Here is a 26,983-nt window from a genome sequence, read left to right as displayed (position 1 = left end):
CTGGTGTGAATTGGAGGGCGGGGGGTGTACATCAAACTCTCAGCCGCCCAACTCGACACCAAAGCCCTCTCTTGCATCAGGTAGCACAACAGTTCCCAGTGCAGAATGTGCTGGTCCCAAAGGGAGTAACTTGTCAGTGACTATTGTCAAGGAAACGGGAAATATGCTGTTCAAAAAAAAGGATACTTAGAATAGGACCAGGGTAAGTCTGCCAGGAGCAAAAGTAAATGACATTGTAAAGCAGACATCTTTCAGTGGCATGAAAGATGATGTTGTATACATGGGACCTATTGATATTAAGAGTAGGAGATCTGAGTATTTAATTCACAAGTACAGGGCAACTTTGCAATAAAGTTAAAAGTTAGGATTAAATTTGAAAGTGTCTACAATCCTGTCCAGACACAACAGGAGGGAGTACATGTTGAAAGCCTTGTCAATCAATTTGTTCCTGGAGAGACTGCAAGGCTCATGGGGTAGAACTGTTCTCAGTCCAGTCTGTTCTTTTTAACAGGAGAGAATGTTTTTACCTGGATGGGACACAAATCAAGAGTGCAAGAATATTCACTGATGCTAGCGAGGCAGTGCTAGATGGGTCGAAAAACTGATAGCTTTGGGAGATATGCAGACTTAGCATTAACTAGAGCTACAGGCGGAGGTGAAAGTGATTCTTCCATTTCTTCTATTGGAACATGCAGCAACCTGAAAAGCAAGGTGTTGGATTTTGATCCTTGCTGTGGGACGAATTAAATACATGGGCTGTTAGGTTAACTAAGAGTAAGAACATGTGCATGTATACTTGCATGTGTATTAATTCTAGGAGCATTATAAATAAATTGATTAATTTGAAATACAGATTAAGTCAACTAATGCAGACATGTTGGGGATATCAGAGACATGGTTTGGCTCAGACCTAAGGGATGCAGAATTTGAATATGGGGAGTATGTGTACAGAATGGACATAGTGTTTATTGTCAAGTGGTACCGGGGTCTTCCCTAAAACTGTGTGTACAGAACAACAGACAGGACAGAAGGGGTGGGGTGAGGTCATGCTCTTAGTTAAGAAGCATATTAAATCTAAGGTAGCATCCACTGAGGCAGTTTGGTGTGAAATAAGCACTGGGAAAACAAAAATGAGAGTAGGAGTGTGTTATAGGTCTCATGATGGTGATGAGTATAACAAACAGCTATACAAAGTGGGCCAGTAATTCAGTATGTCTTAGTCTTATAATGGGGATTTTAAAATTTCCACATAGTGAGTGGAACTTGTGGTCAGTCGCTCATGCACTAGCAAAATCTTTGTGAATTTATTGGATAACTGTTTTCTACAGCAGCATTAGAGAGCAACAAGAGGAGCAATCTCTTGATCTGATTATTAGCAGCCACTCTTCATGTATTAAGATTGTGCGGGTAAAGGACCCCACCCCTGGGTTGGCAGTGATCACAGTGTACTGATGTGGTACATAACTATCAATTGTAAAGGAAAGGACTATTGCTTTCATAAGAGTGATTGCAGTGGTCTCAGACAGTTTTAAAATTCTGTACATTGGACCAGCTGATCTTGCTAGCAGAAAATGCTAAATGAGAAGCATCCTGGGAAGTAATTATAGAAGCCACTAGGCTTTTCACACCAATTAGGAAATACCATTCTAGGTTTAGACCTAAATATATGTCAGATGAATTGATAAGACTTGGGGCTCCAAAGAAAAATGCATGGGATGCATATAAATTATCACAATCTTACTCTCCTTATGACAGATCATCAACATACATTCACCTCCTGTCAGGTACCAGTACTGCAATATAACTATTCATGTGCTCTTCAAGTTCCCTATTCTAAAATGGAATGCCTATAGTGATCATTCTCCAATTATAATAATAAAAAAAAAAAAAATCCCACATCTGAAATAGAAATTCTTAAAAGAAACCTCTAGAAAGCTTATTGGGCAAAATACAGAGACATTCTTAATGTACACGAGGGTTACATTCCAGAACGTCTTGCATAATTTAAATTCATGTGTAATGTAAATAATTACCAAAAATGTGATAATAGGCCTATGAGAGCATCTCTCGCATCTAGTTAAGTTACCCCTACCGGTACATACCATTCGTTTTCTTGCTTGTGGGGAGGAGATGGGTTCCTGTCTCCTCCCCCCTTCTCTAACTTGCTTTATCAATTAATAACGTCCAAATTTAAACCACGCTTACATAAACCTTTCTTAGTCTTTTATATTCTAATATTAACCCCCCCTTTTTTTCCCTTTTCACATAGGCCCTTGCCGCTGAAATCTTCGGAAACTAGGTAGGCAGGGCCTGCATGGAGTACAAAAAATCTGTTGGGTACCTGAACTGCCTCCCCAGGGCCAAGTGCGGTAATGGTGGGTCCCAACAGGGGCCCAACGGCTAAATGGTCAGAAGAACAATGGTACACAACACTACGCATCCTTCCACTCCCCCACACACTTTAAATCTCTGGCCTTCACAAGAGTTCTGTGCTACGCAAACAGAGTATGCAATGCGGAGGTGAGGGGAACCCCTGGTGCCGTCAGACAACTAAAACACTTTGTACTTATAAGTTCATTTCATTATATAAGCTGTATTATGTATAAACTGTATGTTTGTTGATATTAATATGCCAAATCACTGACAAGTAAGGTTTTACAAGCTGTAGTTATTAACTGGCGCACTATGGCCATAGTTGCCGATGCGCCCAATAAATCCCGAAAAAAAACAAACAAACATTCGTTTTCTTTGGTTAGGTGGGCACCGTAAAGAAAATAATGAGCAACCAAAGAGATTGATTTACTTATTTTTATTTATTTATTTATTTTGTACAGTAAGAAAAAAAGGTTTGCTGACTATAACCAATGTATACAGTGCAACACAAACAACAATTGGGGGTGGGGGGATTGGGGTGGAGGATGGCCTAAGGCAGATTGATGAACAGGATTCCGTTCCTTGGGATTCAGACCAGGTATGGGGAAGGGGGTGTTTCGCTAACCTGGGTGGTGGAGGGTTCACTTGACTGTCCCCTTGAGTGCTTGAAAAAGGAATCCACAGTTAGTTGCTTTGCACATTGCCTCTTCTCGTGCAACAACTCATAGTAGGTTGCACTTTAGAGCTTCGTTCAAGATTAGGGTCTTCATCAGCTAACAGATTTAGGCCTTCATCTCTAAGGTTTAATGCTTTCGATATTCCTTTCGCTCTCAGGTTCTGTTCTTTTTTAACCTCTGGGCTTTTGCTTACTGCTGCTTCCTCCTCTTGAATGCGCTGCTGCTGCTGCTCCGTTGCAAACAGATCTTAATTTGACAATTCTTGATGATGCAAATCAATTGAATCATCAACATCAGTTGACTGCACTTCACGAACCCTATCTTTTTAGTGAGTTTTATGCATTTGTCCCTGCACATAATGTTCATTGGTATCAGAGCCTTTGAAGGAGTTGCTAAGATCTGGATATAACTTATGCCACGAACTTTGAATACCGTTATGTGGTACTTAATGCCATGTAGCATCAATGAATTTTAAAGCATCTTTTATATTGAAGGCTTGCCAATATTGCTACACACGCATCTGTTCATGGTCAGTCTTGTCAATTAGATCAGCCAGAATGTGTGGCTTAAATACTGAGCCTTAAAAGAATTAATTGCATGTTGGTCTATAGCCTGGAGTATTGAGGTTGTATATTCCTGGAAAAAGACAGTCTTGATATTGGAGCAGATAATGCCACAAGCTATCCACCCAGCAATACTGGATGGATGGCTCGTGGCATTATCAAGAATATGTACGATGTCGAACTGAATTCCTTGTGCCTTGCAATACACTTCAAATTCTGGTCGTAACTGAGATCGTAATTTTAAGATAACTTCTAAATATAACAGCAGTCATTCGCCCTTGAGGGTTTGAGTACCATTACACGGGCATGTACGATCTGTCATAACGTTTAAGGGCATGAGTGTTTTGATAGTGTTAATGCACACATGTTTCAGTTTATGACCCTCTGCATCACACCATATTAGACCAGATTATAACCCACCAAACAGAAGTGTTCGCTGATCTTTTGCTGATTAAAGCCAGTTGCAGTCTATTCAGCAATGGAAATATAAATGCGACCAGGCATTTTTATTACCAATAAAACTGTTTTGTAGACAATTGAATTTCTGTGTTTGGGTACACACCTCCCCTCTTATGGCACTTTCTGTAAATATGGTTGCCGTGCATTATTTTAAATTCACGTAATTTAAACACGCGTAAAGTAAGAAGTAACTGTATATGCTGTTGATGGTGCCATATGCAAAATGTCTATGTAACTACCAATTCATCTGAAAACTTGGTGTAACAATGATTGCTTTGTTGCCAAAAAGAAACAAAATAGAACTTGGAACATCTTCCAATGAAACTCAACTACAACCAGTCTATTAAATATAGATGAGCTCGTGTGAGGGCTCAGTATATCAGGAGACCCAGTAGAAAGGCCTACTGGATACATTTTTTGCAACAATGATAATTTTAAATTTCCAGATAATGACCGGACCTTGTGACTTGGTCATTCTCACACCAGCAAGACTTTTGTGCATTTATTGGATGACTGTTTACTTACAGCAGCATATTAGAGGGGCAACAGGAGAAAGCAATATACTCCTGATCTTATTACACTGGTCAACACATAAAATGTTGCAGAAATGAAACCCAGTCTTGACTAATTTTATGCTACTGAACACATCACATTAAAATTTGTCAGTTAGATCTTGTTTTCGAATTACAGTTGGGGTCTCACATTAGCAAGTTACTCTACATTATCAACTATGACTTGCAGCGTTTTGCATGGCAATACCAGTTTCAGTACCATCACACTTATGTGATTGGTAAACTTGCCTCACTCTGCATCACGTGATAAGTTGTTGCCTCATGTATGTCTTAAACTCTGTTGCAGTAATCCTTGAATGTTGCTAGATACTGGGCGATTTGTTCTCAGTTAAAGTTGTACTCTGTGAGATTCCTAATTTTTGCACAGTATTTGTGTTGTATAAGATTAATATATCCCATAATTGTGTGAATAGCCCGGATGACTTCTGTTACGTATGTGGAGATGTCATGTTAGATTCAAGAAAGCGTCCTTTAACTTGAGCAATAAAAAAGGCCTATTTCTTGTACTTGGGGTGTCAAGTAGGTGACCAGGACAAGAACTGGGTTCCACACACATGCTGCACTAAATGTTTATCCCGAAGAATGCAGACTATTTATAGATGCTTCTACGGTTAGCCTTAAGGTTGTGTTGTTACACAATGGAAATATGTTGCCTTCAATACCTCTTGCATATGCCATTCACAAAAGAGAAACATACACAAACAGAGAACATCATCTTAGTTTTACACTAAGAGGATGTTCTGATTTAAAGGTAATTGCCATTTTATTAGGACTACAAAAGGGTTAAAGTATTGTTGATTTATGTGTGAGTGGGATAGTCGTGCCAAGGATATGCACTATGAGAAGAGGAGTTGGTCTCAATGAAAATCAGGACTACAAAAGGGTTAAAGTATTGTTGATTTATGTGTGAGTGGGATAGTCGTGCCAAGGATATGCACTATGAGAAGAGGAGTTGGCCTCAATGAAAATCAGTAACACCGAGCTCATGAAAAATTTCATAAAGGCCTTGGAAGTGAACTGTCCTGCATTCACATATTTGCAAGAGAAATTCCCAAGGCTTAGTACAGAGAAGATTAGTGCAGGCGTTTTCATTTGTTCACAAATAAGGCAACTTTTCAAATATGTACAGTTCCAATGTATCCTTAGTGACAGCGAGAAATCAGTTGAAAGCTTTTTAAAATGTTTCGACTGGTTTTCTATGAAATGTTAAAACCGGCAACTACAGGCAGCTTGTGGAAAATCTCATTATTTTTTACAAAAAACTTGGGTGCAACATGTCATTGTAGATGCATTTCTTGCACTTACACCTGGATTTCCTCCCACTAAACTGTGATGCCGTCAGCAATGAACATGGTGAGTGCTTCCATCAAGACATCGCAGTGATGGAACAAAGATACGAACACAAATTGAGTGCCACTATGTGGGCTGATTATTGTTGAATGGTGAAGAGGAATGTTCCCAAAGCTGAATACAAGTGAAAGGCAAAAAGGTCCCATGTTTGATACAGGTATGTTTGTAGCTACATGTTATTGCCATCTAAATAAAAAGGTAACTTGTAAAAAATTAGTTTTTTCGAAAACAAGAGCCAGTCTGCCATTTAAGCACTATTTCTGTGTTTAGCTCCCCAAAATCTATAAAATAAACTTTCATGCCTGTAAACTTTCATTGCATTTACGTGTACAACCTGAAATGACAAGTTAATGTAATAGTATATTATGTACTGTAAATCAGCAAAATAAGTGCTCGATATTTTGAGTTAATCAACTTCTGAATATACTGTTGCCCAGTTTCATGGTACTATACCCTTACAATGCTCTCCTGCAGCTGAATCTCACTTGTTGGCTTCTGAGCAATTTTAGATGACATTACGTTCCAGCAATTTTCAATAGGGTTCAAACCTGGACTTGCTGAGCCAGTCCAACACTGTAATGCCAGCATTTCTGAGGTATGACTGTGCCTTAAGGAAGAAAAACGAGGGAAAACATTGGTGCAAGTATGTTTTAAGCCTTGTGAGACAAGAAGACAAAATCATCATTAAATCTAAATAGCATAAAACTTATTTTGCTGTGTGGCAAGGTGGCTGAGTCCTGGCATACGTGTGACAAGGTGCTCCTGACATTGCTTCCCATCCGAGCAATGCAAGTTGAATTTCGATTAGTCAGAAAAGATGATGGTGTCCCATTGCTCTTTTGAAACGTGTTTTAGCCCAAGCAAGTCACTTCTTCCTCAGTTGTTGGGTCAACAAAGGCTTCTTCTTGGGCCGATAGGTATGCAGACCACATTCTGAATGCCATCTTTGGATAGTTTGTGCACTTGTTTGAACACCAGAAGTCATCTCAAAGTCCAGTTTTAGATCAGGAGCACTAGCATGGTGATTACGAAGGCATAGCTGTTTCAAATATCAATCTTGGGTAGTGTTCTTGCATAGTCACTCACAGCCTGATCCATGTCTTCTCTTCACATCACCAATTTGACACTTTAATTTCACCACCTGGGATACTGTTGACAGCCTATTTTATCAGTGCTAGCACACATAGAAAGCCCTTCCTGGGACAGAGCAATAGCTATACAATATCTTGGTGTCAACTGAACATGTGGAACCATTCCTAGACCTACACAAAACAGAATACTGATGAGTGTGTATACCCTTCCAATGCCGTATTTATAGAAATGGCTGATGCAATACCTCGCAACTACTGTCTAATGCAATAGAAGCTTTATCTGACATAATACCTTCCTATCTCTTTGCTTTGCGACAAACGAAATGACTGTAATCAAACAATATCGTATGCATTTCACTACAGATGTTACTTTTTTAAGGTGCTGAAGTTTTTTTGTCTACCACTGTATATTAACAGTAGAAGGAAGGAGTCGAATAACATTGGCCCACATGAAAATGATGGCATAACTGTTGATGATCCTGCTCAGGTTGTTGAAAAACTTTATAGATATTTTGCATCTACATTCACTCAAGAGGAATATTCTATTGAGGGGATTTTGGATACCTCCATGCACAAGTTCATGGTGGGTGACCACCCAGGTGTGAACCAACGTAAGCAGGGGTTGAGGTGTGGCCCCCCACACCACATGGAGGAATGCCGCCCCTCTATGTTACAAGGCAGTACTAGGTGGTAGATAACTCTCAACCGGTGAAATACCACCGCTTTGCTTATTGGAGGCTTGAAGTGGTGGAACCCATGTTTAGTCTCTAGAGCTAAGTTCCGGTCAACCCTTCCCTATCTCTTCCATCATGCAGTATGATTGATGACTTTTGAGGTTATGATGAACATCATGGTGAGATCCAATATTCCTTACATTTCGAGGGTACAGCTCTAAAACAGTGTTCGCAGGCCGGCCACTAGTTAGTACACCGGACCGAACCTATTGGTAACTCTCTAGGAGGCTTCCAGATCAGCTAGTGTATAATCTTGCTACCTCTACTCTGCCAGATAGTGACTGGAGGGGGTCCGAGTAGTGTGTATGCGGGGAGCATTGTCGAGGCCACGTTATGTCAAGGATCTGGGTATATTCTTATCACATGTACACCATATCCAAAAATTTCATTACTTCATACAGCATGTACCACCCACTTTTTCTTACTATTGAATACACCATGAATTGTCAAATGAATAGAGCAAGCTTATCTGCAAAAAGATCTAAACCTCCCAAGGACTTCCTAATCCATTTCAAATATACACGTGGTCTCAATTCTGTCCATTTCCACTTGCAGTCTGCCAACCCCCATGTACTTTTTCTGACAGAATCTCAGTTATCGGTTGATTCAACTACTGCTCATCTCAGATGCCCAAATTATTCGCTGTATGATTCCTTTCGCCTCAAAGGTGGTACTTGTGCATATGTCCGTTCTGATATTCCCTGTCAGAGACTTGGCAATTTGGAACCTCCTCTCTTTGATCTTCTCTGGCTTAAAATCTCTCTACCTCATTGTGTCAAATTCATCTGTTGTCTCTACCGTTCTCCCAGCTCCACTAATCACTTGGAGCTCTTTGACTTCCTCTCTTTGCAACTTGACTTTCTCCAGTTCAACTTTCCTAACAGTGAGGTAATTTTCCTTGGTGATTTTAATGTTCACAACTCCAGCTGGCTTCCGTTTTCTAGTCACACCGACCCAGCAGGTTGAGATGCTGAGGCTTTTGCAATTACTAATGACCTAGCACAGATTGTTCATTTACCTACAAGAATACCAGACAACCCTAAACATACAGCCAATACGCTTGATCTTTTTCTCACAAACAACCCTTCTAAGTACACGGTTGAAGTGAGAGGTCCTTTAGGCACTTCAGATCACGACTTGGTGATTGTCTCTTCTCCAATGGAACCTTTATCTCATGGCTATTCCCAACCTCGTGTTTGGCATTACAAGAATGCAAAATGGGATGACCTGCGAGACTTCTTTTCTTCTTTTCCTTGGTCGGATTACTGTTTCAAAACTTCTGATGTCAGTGTTTGCTCAGATCGTGTCAGTGAAATTATTCTTGCAGGAATGGAATCCTTTATCCCACAGTCCACTCTAAAATCTTGTCCTTTATCTAAACCTTGGTTTTCCAATAAATGTGCTAAGGCTGTCCAAGAGAAGAATGTTGCATATCGTAATTGGCTTGTTTCTAATTCTTCAGTTTCATTTTCTGCTTACACCAAAGCTTGCAACAATTGTAAAGCAGTTATTAATCAGTCCAAACTAGAGTTTGAACAGGCTAAGAGTAGAAAACTTGCTTCTTGCCCTAATGGTAGCCAAGCATTCTGGTCTCTTGCCAAAGCTATTGGCCGCAACTTTTGCCCATCTCTGCTCCCACCTCTGTCCAAACCAGATGGTTCTGTTGTCACTTCAGCCAAGGATAAAGCTGACCTGCTAGCATCCCATTTTTCTTCCAACTCATGTATTAATGATCTTGGTAAAACGCCTCCCACCATTCCCAACACGCTCCATTCAATGCATCCTGTGGTCTTCAATGCATCTTGTGGTGCTTTTACATACGTGTAGGGCTTTGAATCTCCTATCACAGTTTGCTGTAATATACGTAAACCACCCTGTTTATTTAAAATTAAGTACTTATATAAAAATAAGTACATTTCTTCAATAAGATTACTCTTATAATTCCAAATAATTAACCCAGCAAAACTGGTATAGAGATTACAGAAATGGGTATGTATAATACATTCCTCTAGTAGGACTATATGTCTGCTCAAAGCCCCTGAGGAGTAGCAGAGATATGGCTATGAGGAAGAATGTTAATTTTCATTAATTTTCACTCTTTTGCCAATTTCTCCAGCATTCTTTAAAATTTCATTAATTTTTGTTATTTTTATATGTATCTTATATTTTTTTATATTTATCTCATTTTATATGTAAGGCTATCCATACCAGGGCTCGGTTTAAATATAACTAGCGGGTTGGTTGGGGTCACTACAAACCTGATGCTCCCAAGTAGTACCACAATTTAAAAACAAAAATGTATAAATAAGTCAAGTACATATACAACCCATGCACGTGTAATGTCTAATTACACGTGCATGGGTTGTATATGACAATAGCATTAATGCTGGAGCCAATATTTACAATACTTACACCATTTAATATTTAAACCTAAATGTCTTTTGACACAATTCAAATATATATATTTATATATACATACACACACATGAGGTGTGGCAATCAAGTTTTTGGACTGGTGCAATAAAAAGAACAGTAAAATAGCTCAAAAACGATTTTATTTTTATTCAAAGTAATCATCTGATTGAATGCACTAGTCTTTGCATGATGCTCTTTGTTGCTTCTGCTTATTACACCTTGGTAAAATTTTCTGAGAGTCAGTGGTTTCCAAAGAGATGTTTAGTTTGGGTTACGTTTTTCTATCATCAGCATCCTGAAATCTCTTTCCTTTAAGGGCAGGTTTCACCTCAGGAAAGAGGAAAGTTCACCAGTATTAGATGACAAGAATAGTGTGGTGGTTGACCTGCACAATGCCATGTTTTGTCAGCATTGTCTTCACAAGTGCAGAATTTGTGGGCACATTGTCATGCAACAAGACCCGGCTGCTTTTCTCTTGAAATTGTAGCCTCACCTGAGAAATGCACTTCATTAGTCTTTGAAGTACCACCTTTTTGTAGAACACAACATTGACTCGCTTCCCCTCAGGTACAAATTCCTTGTGAATCGCATTCTGTTTGAAAACCATGATTGGCATTGTTTTTATCCTGGACATCTGTAAATGAAATTTAAAAAAAATGCTACATATCATATTGGAAAGATTGCCTAGTCAAAAAAGTAACCAACCTTTTCCTGCAGCATTATATATTATATGCAAAATACATTATAGATAATCTCCCCATCTATTTACTAATCCACACCTAGCACTGTCAAATGTAATTGACAACTATGAAAATAAATTTTATGTCAAGAGCATCTAATAAAAATTAAATAATTTTGTTTATAAAATAAATTTAATATAGGTTTAATAAATATTCAATCCAAAAGAATCAGTCATGAAAATCTCACTAACATCTCTGCACACCATTTTTCTCTCTCTCTCACATGTGCACTCATGGTACCAACCACGAATCCTGCTTTATGAGGCACAAGGTTAACTAAGATTTTTTGAAAAGGACTAGTTCAGTTATCAGCTTTTAAAGCAAGTCTCCAGAGCTTGCCAATCCCCACACTCCCATGTGTGAAACACATGAAGAAATGTCTTAAATTTTCAATAATTCTATTTTAATTGATTAGATCAATATAATCACCCTAAAAGAGATGGTATGCACCCACTTTGAAATGCTCTGTTTGTGTTTAGTTTAACTCACTCACTCACTCACTCACACAAGGTGATTCAGGAGGAATAGTAAATATTTTGGGAGGTTATAGTATCGAATATTCTGAGTAAAAAAGTTCATATAAACATGTGTCCAATTCTCAATGGATATGGAGATACAGCTATTTGAAACTGGCATGCACAGCTCCCTGAATCAGATGTGACCAAGAAACAGTTATAATGTGACGCTGTTTGGTGTTAAAGTGTTAAGGATGCCACACATCTTTGCACATGCTGATATGGTGTTTAGCTGCAGTTTTTGTGGTAGAAGTGCTACTGCTGCTTGTAGAAAATACTGAATTCAAGAGCGTTTACTAGTGTTTACACCAAACTGCACGAGACTGGTACAGTTTCCAGCACTCGTATTTACTCATATTTCTTCTGAACATGCAAAGGAACAAAATGTGGATGAAATAGAACACATTCTTCAATCAGAATGTAGTCCTACTGTTAGCACACGAAGAATTTCTATGCATATCGGTGTTCCACAGACAGGAGTATGGTGAACATTATGTGAACACCGCTTATATCCATTTCACATACAGCGGGTGCAACACTTTCACCAGGAGACGACACTCAGTAGTTGGAATTTTGCCAGTGGATAAATACTACTCACTGATTAATTCCATTAATACTGTTCAGTGATGAAGATACTTTCACCCGTGATGGTATCAACAACACCGGTAACTCTCATAGGTGGTCAGACGAAAATCCACATGCTACTGTGAAACAGATTTTCAACATTGCTTCTCTGTAAATGTGTGGTGTTGTATCATTGACAATCAGTTGACTGGGTCTGTTGTTTTACAAAATCTTTTTACAGGGCCTGTTTACCTAGAATTTCTGCAAACCGAACTTCCACTACTATTGGATGATGTTCTCTTGGCTACAAGGATTGGTACGTTCATTCAGCATGACACTGACATTATAACCATCTGGTGATACAATATCTAAATTGAATTTTTCCCAAACTATGATTCGGCCACGGTAATCCTGTTCATTGGCCACCAAGGTCTTTAGACTGCACCCCATTAGATTTTTATTTGTGGGATGGATGAAAAGCGCAGTATACAAAGAAAAGGTGAATACAAGGGACGAATTGATCATTTGCATTTTGAATACTACTCCCCTCATAAAGGAATGTCAAGACTACCTCAGAAGAACAACACGTCATATTACCAAAAGAGTTGCAAAGTGCATTGAGGTTGACTGTGGAAGTTTTGAAAATTTATTGTGAATTGTAAAAAATTTGTCAATTGTGTTTTGTATCATTCAGAAAAGTCGATAAATACAATGTCATTTATCATTCTTTAATACTTCTCATAATGGCTTTCTGTATGCCAATTTCAAACAGCTGTATCTATTGAGAATTGGACATGTTTATATGAACTTTTTTACTCAGAAAACTCCCATTCAGGTAATTCAGGAGGAATGGTAAATATTCCTCCCGAATCACCCTGTATATACAGCAGACTTGATTTACTGGGATCGGATTAACCAGGACACATAACCAAGATTCCAAATAAAAATCAAAAAAAAACCAGAAATCGTTAAATTGAAGTAATAAATAGAATAGGTATAAACAGATGTTTTGCAAGTTGTAAATAAGCAACAGGAAGTGGCGTTATAAGTCGTCATTGGGAGATTAGTGTACCTATTATCTTGCAACTCCCACTGTCTTCACACCTGCCGCTAAAAAAAAAGAAGACACGAAATGTTTAGTTTTAGTGTGTCGCCTCGACTGTTGTGTTCCGCATCTGCAAAAGGATAAATTTTTTTTTCGTATGTCAGGGATGTCAGAATTTTTTTTATAGTAACTTTTTTTTTTTTAGAGATCACGAACATGATGGGCAAACTCAAAAAGAGTTGTGCTTTCAATTAAGCAAAAACTTGATTATTCAAAAGTTTGGAAATGGTGCATCCTTTAAATCTCTAATGAACCATTATAATGTTGGTGACCAAACCATACGAGACAAAGTAAAGAGAAGCTATTAGATTTAAAATCTACGTCGTAAAAAAATACGTGGTAGCATCGTATTGGACCCGTGAGTAGTTTTTTCATTTTTTATCTATCGCCACACTTTTTACGTAGGTTGCTGAACTTGATACAGTAAGTCCCTGACTTGCTGTATTAGTTTCAGACTTGGGTTATGCTACTTACATATATATTTTTTAATGACTGAAGATTTCAATGAAGGGGACACACATTCACTATAATAACGTAAAAACCCACACAATTCCAGTTATCAGTATTATCACAAATGCAATAAGATCGAGTTTACTACAGTTTATAATTAATTGTACTAACAGAAAAGCCCAAAAATAACCCGGAAAGTGCAAATTGTTTTATGGCAGTCACCTCCAGAAATGCACTTTAGTAAAATGTGAGCTTGTGTGGAGTGAGAATAGTGAGTTTTGCCTTAACCCTGTGAAGTTCTTTACAGAAAATTTCATTTTGACCATTATCATGGTGCCGACTGAGGGTAGTACTAGTAAATCTATCAAGAAAAGGAAAGCTATCGAGTTGGATCAGAAAATTAAAACAATAAGGATATATGAAAATGGCCAAACATTAACAAGTATCATGCAGAATTCAGATTTGTCAGTGGCAATAGTGAATGCAATAAAGGAGAAAGACAGAATACAAGAAGCGGTGAAGCAATCGACACCAATGAAGGTCAACTATAATAACAAAGGCTACAAAATATGTCAGTTTTTATAGTACAATAACGTGGTTTTTCTTCCTTTTATGTTTTCTTTTCTTATATGCCACTCCAGCTACTTCACCGTGTCCCCAGATAAAGTTTTTAGTTGAACTAATTAAAAATATATAACTATTTTTGTTCATTCTTCTGAGGATATTATGAGGATTTTTATTCTTGGCATATCAGGGATATAGTAGCAATATTTTATTAGTCATTCCCAAGTTACGTAAAACTCGACTTACGCAAGAAGTCCTGGAATGTATCTCTTACGTATGTCGGGGACTTACTGTATTTTTGGATTAACTGGGAAATTGATAATCCAGGAATATTTCTTTTTTTTTTACCCTCTATCCTGGAAAATCGAGAGTCCACAGTCAAACTTAGTTATAACGAGCATCAAGTGACTGACAAACTATAATGCTAAACACAATTTATATCTCTGTAATTAAAAACAATACTAATTAATAATAAACTGATTTCAGTTAGTCTTTTTATTTATGAACCTTAAAATTGATATTTGTTTTAAAGATTTCACTCTGATATTTCTCAAGTTTCCCCTTAAAACATTCAAAACGTTAAAAATCTCGTTATTTGCCTCAGTTCCTTCAAAAAAACTGATTAATTTGTCTATTGCACCATGAGCTTGGGAGATTGTCGGCACTGATTTTAGTTCACTTTCACTTGTCATCATATCATCATCATAGCTTTCATTGTCTTTCTTGAGCCCAGCATCTACAATGTCACTCTGTAGGAAAACCATTAGTTAATAAGTTGTCATCGGCTCATACAAATTCATTGATGTTATCTGTATTAAAACCTACAACGTTGTTACCTAGCAACCATTCCAATAATGGTAAGTTTTCTTCGTTTCCATCACCTTCGTCATCCATGATTGAAATTTCATTTGAATTTAATTTAGATTTCTTGAAGCAATTCAATATGGTTGTCAAATTAACGTTGTTCCCTGCATCATTCAATAAATTTATAGCATTCAATATCGATATATACTAAGTTTTTGTTCTCTTTGACTGATTATATGTAGAACTTCTCTTACTTCCGCTGGCGCAGTGACTGATTATATGTGGAACTAGAAACCCTTTATAAAATCCTTTCAAAACCTGTGTGAAACTTAAAAACTTAAAACCAATGTTAGATTTCTGTTCTTTTTGATGTAGAACTAAAAAATTTTTTTATAAAATTCTTTCAAACTCTTGATTACACCTATGTCTGTTGATTGTAAAATCAATGTTGCATTGGGAAGCAAAAACACTAGCCTATTGTTGGATAAATTTTGAATTTGGGGATGTGCATGACAGTTATCAACTAACAATAAAATATATTTTTATTCTTTGTGAATAGCTCCTTATTCCAATCATTTACGTATAGCTAAAAAATATCAGAAGCCATCCAAGCTTTCTTGTTCGCAGTGTAATCCACCGGAAGTTTTCTTACATTTTCGAAACAGAGGTTTTGGATAAGTTTATCAGTTCCTGTCATATTTGCACATACGAGCACCATCAAACAAGTCTGATTTTTTTTCCCCCACCAACACATTTTCCCCCTTTGAATTTAAATGTATTGTCAGATGTCAAATTATAAAAGTGTCTTGTTTCGTCAGCATTGTAGATGTCTTTATCATTAATCTTTCCTGATTTCTGCCAAACATGGTTAATGCAGTCATTTGCTATTATTGGATCTGCAGATCGAGATTCTCCACTTAATTTTTGCATAAACGATGTTATGTCGGTTTTTCAATCGATCCAGCCAACTGGTGTTACCTGCAAAATCGTCGAGTCCAAGTTTGGACCGTCTGTTGGAAATCCAGCACTACTTTGTGTAGTGAACCACTGAAGCAATGCCTCATCGGCGTGTGTATGTAACCTTGCACTTTCTAACCCCCCTGGCTATGTTCTTTTCCAGTGCCGATATGTAAATATGTTTAATCTTTCATAATGCCAATACTGTCAGAGGACAAAAAACTTTTTATACACGTCAACGTGTTTTGCCCCACTTTCTAACTCACGAATAAGTTCGAATTTTTTGCGAATTGAGAAACACTCTTTTGTTAGTAGACATGTTTCCAAAGAAAGGGTTAATTTCTAACTGATTTACTTTAAAATGACAGTAAAGTGATCTGCATGCAAAGTTCTTAGAAGTCCTATTTCCAAAATTTATGATTCAGTTATCTATAAATTTATTTCAGGATGCCAGTTCACTACTGTATAGCCCTATCATCGAAAGGACAAGGTCATAAACTGGCTGCCAATCCAATGTGGGTGGTCATAAAAGCCAAATTGGCCATTTCATTTTTGTCTATTCCAAGAATTGGGTTTTTTCAACTACCTAAGCAATTAAGAATGTTTGCATAGTTACCAGAATTTGTACGGTATATTTGTATAGTATACTTGTTTTAACTGTGAGAGATTGTGTGGGAATATGCATAAATTAAAATCATAATTTTTTGCTCATTACAGCCATGATCTCATTATTTTCGTGCTTGTTATAACTCGTGACCACCAAATACGGAGTATGTGGAAAGGTCAGGGAATGACCACCGCATATCCCTGGAGCAGTATGGCCTTAGTTGCTAATGCTCCTAAAAACAAATAACAGCTTGTTATAACTAAGCTCGACTGAATATATATATATATATATATATATATATATATATCTTTTTTTTTTATTACAATTATTAGTATTTATTTTTTCCCCTCATCTACGTTGGGAGGCACATCTTTAACAATAATTGTGAGTGCCACTTATGCTGCATTTTGGTCATCTCTGGCTTAGTCAGTAAATAGTTTTGCACTTGAAGTGGACATCTTTTAAGGATTTTTAAGAGAATTATGAAAACTAGAGTGAGTTTTCACAGGAAAACAATATCTGCTTAAGTTCGTTGTGGGCTTGAGTGGCTTCAGGATGAAGTATTCAGTGATTTATGGTAATATCTCTGATTTAAAAAAAAAAAAAAAAAAATGGAGGGTTCTGCAAGTACAATATCTTCAATTACCATTCCACAATGTCCTCAATATGATTTATATGAACGAAATAATTTCTGCTGTAGTTGGAAGGTCTTCAATAAATGTACACAGTACATCAACTACCATCAAAGTATATTGACAAGTAGGTGCGCTTAATTCCTTCTGCGTAACTTTTGTCATGTTTTCCTTATTGTTTTAATCTGGGAAACTCCCTGCATCACTTAAACCAATCTAAATATCATTATCAACATTTAAAAAAAATCAAACTTCTTCAGTTACACTAAAAGCAGAAATTACAACAATCAACCTTGAGCATTTACATCCACTTCTCTCTGTAATGAAATTTGTTGTTGAAAATCCAACAAACCAGACAATTTGCAGTCGTGTTTTCAGTAACACTGTGCCATGCTTTGCTTTGTATCTTGCAGCATACAGTAAATCGATTCTAAGAGATTCCCATCCTCTACATCCTGGATACTCTTCTGCTTGACTTGCTCTTGATAATTTTATTTTAATTCTGAAAGTTGTTTTTTCATTCCAGTTCATTCCCTAGAATAAAATAATTCAATTGTTATATTCTAGGGAATGAACTGGAAGCATGTGCTGCAAAACATCCAACTCTTCAAATGCAGCGGGATTCTTGGTGCCATGTGTAATATTCAAAATCAGTTGATTTGGGAGGCTTAAGTAGCCCTTGCACCAGAAAACACAACAGCCATGTGAAACCACCCACACACCCCCACCCACCCACCTGTAATAATAAAAAGGATTTGTAAAGATAAATTACATGAAATCTGGCCTACATAAACCAGGAACAAATTTTTGCTGATTTTTGTAGTTTGGGTAGAGGCCACGGGCTACAAAAAATTTTAAACTATATGTGAAAATATATTGGTAACTATTTCTTAAGTACAATGTCAGGTTGTTAATGGGTATCCCTCTGTCTGCCCTCACTGTTATTGGGATTGATAAAAAAAAACGTAAACTCCAGCCATTATCAACCCACTGTGGGATGGAAGTGTCCTCAACAATGTTGAGAGAAAATGGACCATAATCTGCCACGCTGATCCAGTGAGAGTTGGCAGATCGACTGTATTTAACAGTCAGGAGCTTGAATCCCAGTCTACTTGGTGTTTGTGTGTGTGTTGCTGCACTCTCGCTCCTAACCACTCTGCTACAGAGGCCTGATTGATACCTATCACAAAGGAAGCTCTGTTTTATTGTTGAGTCCTGCAGATCACAAGTTGGGAACGTTGATCAAAACCACTGTTTTTCAATATTTTCTTAATAATAGAACATTCCGGAATGTGTAAGAAATTAGTGTAACATCATTATATGGGGTTCTCTGTTTTTGGAAAATAAAATCCCAATGTTGTCACAAAGTGAACAAAATAGTTTTACCTTAACTTTTTGCTCATTCACTGTCATTGGGGGGAACCCTTTATAACTAGAAACAATCATTCAAATTAATCATAGCAATAAAATCTGTTTTTGTTATAGATTATCAAATAACTTTTATTTAAAAGTGCATCAAAATATGGATGTAAATGTGTGCTAGTTGAAAAACAATGATTTGAACTGATTTCCATGAAATGTGGTAACATTTTTCAGGAAACGTGTGATACAGTAACCCTCCCAGTTTACCATGTTCTAAAAAAGTAGTTCGTAAAGTTTCAAAAATATTTACTGTGAAAAATACATTCTGACTAGGATGACAATAAGATTTTTGCAAGATATATGCTCTAACAATTAAATTAATTTTTGTCATCAATAAGATTTTTAAAATAATAATATCCTTATTGTACTATAGACTATATTTCAGGAACCATACTTATGAGTTGAAGTATACAGGTATATACAATGTTTTTGCTTAAAGAAAAAAATCACCATAACAATAGTTGTAGCAGCATATTTGGAATTGTGTACACAGAATGATTGTTTAATAAAATAGAAATAAACAATTGCAGAAAAACGTTTCTAGATCATGCTGCAGTTGGATAACCTCTAGTCTCCTTCAGCTTGACAGACACCAAATGGAAGTTCTTTATCTTGTACTGCTGCAATATCAGAAAGTTGCATATTTATAACTGGAAATATGAAATAATTTCAGAAAGAATAGTAAATCCCCCCCCCCCCCCCCCCGCAGGCAATAAATTAAACTTCCAAAAAAAACTTTCATTGGGGAGATTGATGGTACATTTCTACCAAAAATATACTTTAAATAGTGAGCTATATTTGCAGTGTATGTTAATTGTTAAGTACATTAAATACTATATTTAAAAGATATCGGAAATATTTCATTCTTGCTCGTTTCATCATTGAAAATATGGCACTTTGAGGCCACTAAAAAATTTGCAGCATTGTGATGAGAGTTCATAAATTGAATGTGGTGTCAGACTTTTCTTAGTAAAACAGTTACAAACGTCCAGTTTGCAGATTTGTAAATTGCAAGTTCATAAACCAGGAGCTCACTTTTGCAAGTAATAATTACTTGTCCAGATTTCTAACTTCATTTTATGCCTATGCTTATATCTTGTAAGTTATTAATAAATCATTCTGTATTTTGGATTTTATTGAAGTAGCTTCTTTCTTTTTTATTTTTGCAGCATCTTACCACAAAAAGCACTTTGCTTTTGTAGAGTAGGATTTCGAGACTAAACTTAACTGAACCTGAGTTAGTTAGTTTGGATTTTATTGAAGTAGCTTCTTTCTTTTTTATTTTTGCAGCATCTTACCACAAAAAGCACTTTGCTTTTGTAGAGTAGGATTTCGAGACTAAACTTAACTGAACCTGAGTGTTTTTCATTGTCTGACAAAAAGGTTATATTTTCAGCAGCTTCATGATTGTCTTGCTTAGTCTGAACCATGGGGATTGTAACCTGCAAACATTTATAAATGTTTGCAAGTTAATGGCAGTACTGTTAAAAAAAAAAAAAAAAAAAATCCTAACTGGCACAGTTAAATGTAACAACCTAGGCACAGCCACTCCAAGTACTCCTCTTTAATGCATTTTTGCCACCAATTACAATTGCTGGTGGAACTTACCTCTGCTGGATAATATGGTGAACATCCAGAGTTTCAACAATAATCTCTGAATTACTGTGGAAGCATTAGTGTTGTAAATATAGTTTCACTTTTGTGAAGGTGCATAGTGAGAGGTCAGGTGAGTAAGGGGGAGTTGTGCAAGTGTGTCATCATGCAGTAACTTTCACTCTTGCGCTGTCTACTGTTTTGATTGCTTTCAAGGCACCTTGAGGAATGAGTGGTTAAAAAAATTTTTCATTTCAACTTTTTTTTTGCAGAAATATTTTTGAACACAGTAAATGACAGTTTGGTTCTCACTTTGTTGACCTTAAAGAAACAAGTCGACACTGCACATACAGGTTTGGAGGTGCCTCCGTATCCAGGTGGGCAGGAGCAGCATTGCGTAGCACACGCTTCTTGATTAGACCGGGGTTCGAGCCCGTGACCACCAAATACGGAGGATGCGGAAAGGTCAGGGAATGACCACTGCATATCCCTGGAGCAATATGGCCTTAGTTGCTAATGCTCCTAAAAACCAAATAAATAAATAAATAAACAAACAAACATACAGGTTTGGAAACCTCATAACAGAAAGAACATAGATCTGTTGGAAACAGTGGAGAGAAATGCAATGAGATCTGTTGGGACAATTAAAGGATATTGTAAATTGCAATCTCTGGTAACTAGGCATATGTGTGGTGAGCTAATTTAAATGTTTAAGGGTTAAGTAGAGTAAATGCTGATGGCATCTTTACCCTTTCTGAGTTGAAACACAAGGGGATATAAATTTAAATTGGAAAAGAATTGCCGTAGATTACATGTGTGGAAATTTTCATTTGGCCAAAGGGATAATTTTGAGTGAATTAGAAAAAGGAAATCAGAAGGAATGGGAAAATGAAGTTTTAATTTATTTTTATTTTATTTTATTTATTTTTTTTTTTGCTGGTTGCTGTTTAACCCGAGCCTGGTCCGCCCTGTTTTTGTCTAATTTTTAACCCTAACTCGAAAGTTGCTCCCCCCCGAAGAAAACTAATAATTTTCATAATTTCTACTCAATTTTCCAAATTGAAACTCTCAATGTACATAAACAGAAGTATATTCTTTGATTTCCTACCTTTAGCGCTCAGCAAAAACTATTAATTCACTCTAAAACAGCAAAAATGTACGATCACATTTCAATTTATTAAATTTTGATGTCGGCAAAACAAGATCCAAGCTTTGAAAATAAAACGCGTTACTTCATTAGTTCAAAATTCGCGCGTCAGCTCGGCGCCTCTGGCTAAAACGAATCAACGCACGCAGAGAGATAATTCACTGGTCAAGCTTACGTCATTAGCGTTACCAAGGTGATCCAAGGAGAAAATGAAACTGTAAACAACTTTCGTGGAAAACAAACAGTTGAGCATCATTACTTGCGAACACTAATTTGCATGGCTCACTCACAACAGTAGTTTTATTGCTTTTCGTAATTGTTGTACGAAAGAATTGCAACGAATTGGTTTTGAAAAACTAAAATATTGCATTTCCTTTCTTCAATATGTATTATCTACTAAAAAAAAATCAAGGAAATTCATCTACTGGAAGCAGAAAGAAAAAAACTGTCGTAAAACTGATCACTACAATGCGCATTTCATAAAAAAAAAAAGGTCGCTTTATTGTAATTGTTTCTAGAGGACCAAATCGGAACAGCAGTTTCATGGATGTATATTTGATCTTCTTACGAAATTTCAAGAAAGTATTTCTATTCGTAGCTGCGTTATAAACTTCGAAAACTGATATCGAAGGAACGTCACATGCATCTCACTGGTGTACAAACGAAAAAAAAAAAAAAAAAATGCGCAGCTAGTAACAGATTGTGAGAACAATCCGTTACTCGTAGTGAGGGATTGGGAAATTGTAAGTAATTGTTATTGAATACTTCAATATTTCCTTGACATGCATTTGATATCATCAAAAAATTTCCAGAGAAAAATTGAATTTTCATTATCACACAACGCCCGAAAAATTCAACATAAAATGTCATGTGTTTCAATGTTTGAATTCCATTCTGAGCTGCAAATGTAATTTCACTTCTCTTGCGCTGACAGAGTAGCTGTTCACCGAATGAAGAAATACAGGGTTCATTTTCATGAAATTTCCAATTCCCTTCTTTCACTTGAGGGGAAAAAACTCCTTAGGGGAGGGAGTCCACCCTTTCTAGTCCGACCCTGGAGAGAGAGAGAGAGAGAAATAAAAAATACCCTTTTGGTGGGCAGAAGGCCAAGAGATTGTCAAAGGTCTAGAGCGCTAACTTTCATTTATTTTATTTTATTTTATTATATTATATTATTATTATTTTTTTTTTTTCTTGTGTTATTCTAGCAATCCATCCTGGATTGGGGCTTCCCTGGGCCGGGTTAGTGCTTCTCCTCTTTTCTCCTTCCCTCTCTTTATCTTATACAAGTTTTTCTTTCCTCCCTGGGAACTTTTTTTTTTGGCTGATGCTGCATAAGCTCATACACTTGCTTTCTTGCATCACATGCCACTACTACTACTACTAGTTCCCCAGGGAGGAGGGCGTGCAGTTAGTAGGGGAGATCTTGCCCTCCTGCTAGGGACGAGTACCTGGAGGCAGTCGTCCAGGTGATTGCTGCTTCCAGGTAGCCAGAATGCCCAAATACAACATCACAATACAGAACACACACATAAGCTCACAAACAGTTTTTCTTTCCTGTCACTTTCTCCAGTGCGGGATGAAAAATTTTTTTCTCTCTCTCTCTTGCCTTCCTTTTCATCTGTCTTCATCCAACATGGGATATTCCTAAGCGGGATGATTTTTTTTTTTTTTTTTTTTTCACGACACACACTGGACTTACCCTGACAATGCGTAAAAACTGAACAGAGTAACGAGGCCGAGATGAACTTTTGTTCTAGGAGCCGCCCATACAAAAACAAAAAATAAATAAAGAAAATAAATAATAATAAAAAAAACAGCATTGCAGCTCTAAGTCAGCTTCATCCTAGGATGCCGAAACTGCAATTGTTTTAGAGAACAATATTTCGCATTTTTACTTTCTAACATTATGACATCAAAGCGTAACAAGCAAATATCTTCTAATGATACTTTTTGAGCAGCCGTTAGTTGTAATCTGTTAGCTTTGTATTGTTACAAATATTGCAGTTCACAAATATGAACAATACACATTTCAAGAAAGAAAGAAATTCATAGCGGATGATTTTGTTTTTCTTTCTTTTGATGCACCAGTTTCGAAGTTTAGAAGTTTATAACGCAGCTATGGGTGGAAATATTTTCTCGAAATTTGGTTAGAAGATGGAAACTGCTGTTCTGATATTGTTTACTAAAAACAATTACAATGAAGCGAACTTTTTTTTTTTTTTTTTTATCAAATGCGCATTGCAGTGTTATCTGTGATATATCAGTATAATGCAGTGAAATATCAGTTTTACACCAGTTTTTCCCGTTTCCAACAGATGAATTTCCTTGATCTTCTGTTCGTAGGAGCAATACACGTTGAAGATAGGATATACGATCTGTTCACCTTCCATAAACTGTTATTGCTACTGTATGGCTTTATTGCTTCTTATGTCAAAAACAGTAGCTCCTGTTCGTCTTTTGTTTATTTACACTTCTCCCTTACCGTCTCGATGTATTTGTACTGGTAACGTGATATATACTTCCCACGCTTCGCTCGTATTCACGCGGAGTTGTTCTGCTCCTCTCCGTAAAAAGAAATTCGCGCGCTCTACACCAAGAAACGAATCAAGTGTCGGGTTTCATAAGCTCTAGGCTGGTTAGGGCGGGGGTAAAAAAATTAATTGAAAAGGCCTAAAAAATTGCATACTTGATGTCACATTTTTGTCATTTGCGTGAAATTCAATAGAAGGTTTTGAAAATTTAAGTGGGAAATTCAAGAAAACAGTTCTGGCTCCAACTATAGCGAGTTTCAGCTCTGTAATTAGAGTAAAAATTATAGAATTAACTTGCTGAACCCAGTTGGGGCTGGTACGTACCCCAGCGGACGGGGATATGGTTAAGTTCTGTCTCCCCCCCCCCCCCCATTGTACTGTAATACTAAATCAATTTGTATGTTTTACCTGCATTTGGTTCGACTATGGAGAGATTTTCTGCTTTCATTCAAGACCGAGCACTGAGTATTCAGCACTGTAGCTCTGACTGAAGCTCAACTTAAAAACCTTTATTCACAGTTTTGCTTAGGTTGCTAATATCTTTTTAACAACTCGCACTGGCATAATTTAAAAAGATATTAGCAACTTAGGTAGACGGATAAAATGGTGTTGGTGTCAAGCTGGCATATAGTATTCTGGCTGATATTTAGCATAACTTTTCTTTATAATATAATAAGCTTCCTAACTATTGATTAATTCTAAAGTTGGTCTGAAAATCGGTGTACCTTAAAATGTTCTATTTCTGTGTCTAGTAGTCATTTCTTTCTTAAGGTAGTAATTGTTAAAAATACAAAAGAAAAAAAGTGCCAATTACTTGAAGATTCCAGATGTTTTGGCTCTCAGACATTTGGAAAGCCCAAGCAACTACCAGTAAAAATATAGTAATACAGTAAAGAGGTTTTTTACTATATGAAATAGATTGAAAATTTACTATATGAAAATTGCAGTGAAGATAATTTAATACTAATCTAATTTGTTTATTGAAATGTATATAAAATTTCTTTTAAAAATTAATTTTGCCTTTTTTTTTTTATAAAAAAAAGACTTCAAGTGCAAATGCCAGCACAGGAACAAGCAAAACTTGGAGCAGTGTTACATCAAACCAAGAGGATGGTGGTCAAGAACGGAACTTCTTGGCCCAGCAGTCGCCATTTTTTCCTCAGGAATTCCCGAAGTTAGCTGGTGGAGATGCACAAACAGAAGGCAGCCAGAAATCCAATGCAGATTCTCAGTATGGTCCAGGACCAAGTCTAAGACCACAAAGTAAGAATCTGTCCGTTTTTGCTTGTATTTTTCTTGTCGACTATAAAAATGTCAGTGGCATCTTGTTTTAAATATTCTTATTGAATATCATTAAAAACTAAATTTAAGGTAGGAGCAATAGAAACCTGTTCAGAGTACACAGATCAAGAGTATAGGCAGTTTCAATTGTGCAATCCTGAGTTTCATTTGTATATTAGTTTGTAAGATTAATTTCTTTTATAGGTACTGAATGTGTTTGTGTATAGTGTAGTGACTTAATTATATTATACTGTAAATAAATTGCTTGGTAACCTTAATATTAGTGTTTTTTTGCCTTTTGGTATTGAAGCTGCTTGAAGACAAGGGATATTTAATTGGGAGAAGGTGAATGTAATCATGGTGTAAGGAAACTGTTTCTAGACTTCTGGGAATGACTAAAAGTAGTAGGACCTGATGTAGATGGTATAATTCTGCATTTACTATTTTCTGGAAGAATATATCATGAGGGCTGTGGGGACGTCTGAACAATTGTTGGCATACATTACTTCTCATTTAGCATCTTAAACTGTCATAGTCTCCTTTTCTGAAATTAAAACCTGTCTGTTTATCATTACTCCTGTAACATCTTTTTTTCATCATTCCACCTTGACAGCCTTGTGACATCATCTGATTTGTGAGTAATGATGAGATATAGAATATTCTTACTCCCAGTATTTTCTCTAACTTGCTGATACAAATAATAATAATCTAGTTAATTTAAAAATTTTCCCATAGTGAGATTCCCTTCCCACTTATTCCAGTCAATTAGGGGCAAATTCAAATCTCACAATAAGACACTTGCCCACTCATTCACTCTACATATAGAGACTCATCATACTATTCACAATCTTCCGGTTGTAGATTACTTCCACTCTCATTATACGTTTCCTTCCAACTAAGTCACATCATGGCGCCTCCGTAGCCAGGTGGGAAGGAGCAGCAGTGCATAGCACAAGCTTCTTGATTAGACCGGGGTTCGAGCCCGTCACCACCAAATACGGAGGATGTGGAAAGGCCAGGGAATGACCACCGCATATCCTGGAGCAATATGGCCTTAGTTGCCAATGCTCCTAAAAACCATATAACAAACAACAAAAACAAAACAATTCACATCACACAAATTCTATGCCGGCAGTCATAAACTTCTGACTTTTGGCTACAAACTCAATTTTTTATACATTAGACTGTGTTTAGCATTCAGAAATAGTTGGCCATTGTATTGACATTCTATTCCATTTGATTCTTCTCCCTGTTTTTTTTATATACCAATGGTATGTTTCTCTTTCCTCTTCATGTAAACTAACAAAATTTTTTGGGAAATAGTTAAGATGAGAAAGCAAGTGCAACTTAACACTTGTATTACAACCTAGTTTTCTGAACTTTTTCAGTATGCCACTCACAATTGTCTCAGAATCTGGGTGTATATTGTTTCCCAAAAATAGCATACCACATTTTTAAAGCCAGTCCAACATTCCTTGCAATGCGGTTCATGGATTCTTCAAATACACAATCTCATGGCACTTGACAAATGCCAAACTTTTTTTTTTTTTTTTTTTTTTGGGAAAAAGTTTTTGATTTTTTTGAAATTTGCTTGAAATATGCCAATACTTGATCTTTTACTAGTGGATTGTAATACTTATTAAATGTGATTTATTTTTAATGAGAAATTTAAAAATTAATTTTTTTGCACTTTATTTTCCCTGAAAAAAAAAAAAAAAAAACACCTTTACTAGTTCTGCTGAAAATGGGAGAAAAAAATACAAGTCCCCCACCCCCACTTCACTCGATTCTTCAATGTTTTTCACATAAATTAAGGATAAAAATAGTATTAATA

General features: G+C 36.6%; 1 protein-coding gene across 4 annotated transcripts in view; it reads left to right on the top strand.

Annotated features, from left to right (window-relative positions):
* LOC150087353 (uncharacterized) overlaps positions 1–26,983 on the top strand; it is a 521,069-nt gene that overhangs the window by 80,529 nt on the left and 413,557 nt on the right. For all 4 annotated transcript variants that reach the window (XM_090371151.1, XM_090371150.1, XM_090371149.1 and 1 more), the window contains exon 5: positions 24,912–25,131. In XM_090371151.1, coding sequence (XP_090227277.1) covers positions 24,912–25,131 — 220 coding nt within the window. The remainder of the gene's footprint in view (positions 1–24,911; positions 25,132–26,983) is intronic.

Source organism: Mastigoproctus giganteus, chromosome 4 (assembly GCF_048544385.1).
Source record: "Mastigoproctus giganteus isolate SK-2022 chromosome 4, ASM4854438v1, whole genome shotgun sequence".
NCBI classification, from domain to species: Eukaryota; Metazoa; Arthropoda; class Arachnida; order Uropygi; family Thelyphonidae; genus Mastigoproctus; species Mastigoproctus giganteus.
The sequence above is the reverse complement of the archived record's forward strand: the minus strand, read 5'-3'. Positions and strand labels throughout refer to the sequence as shown.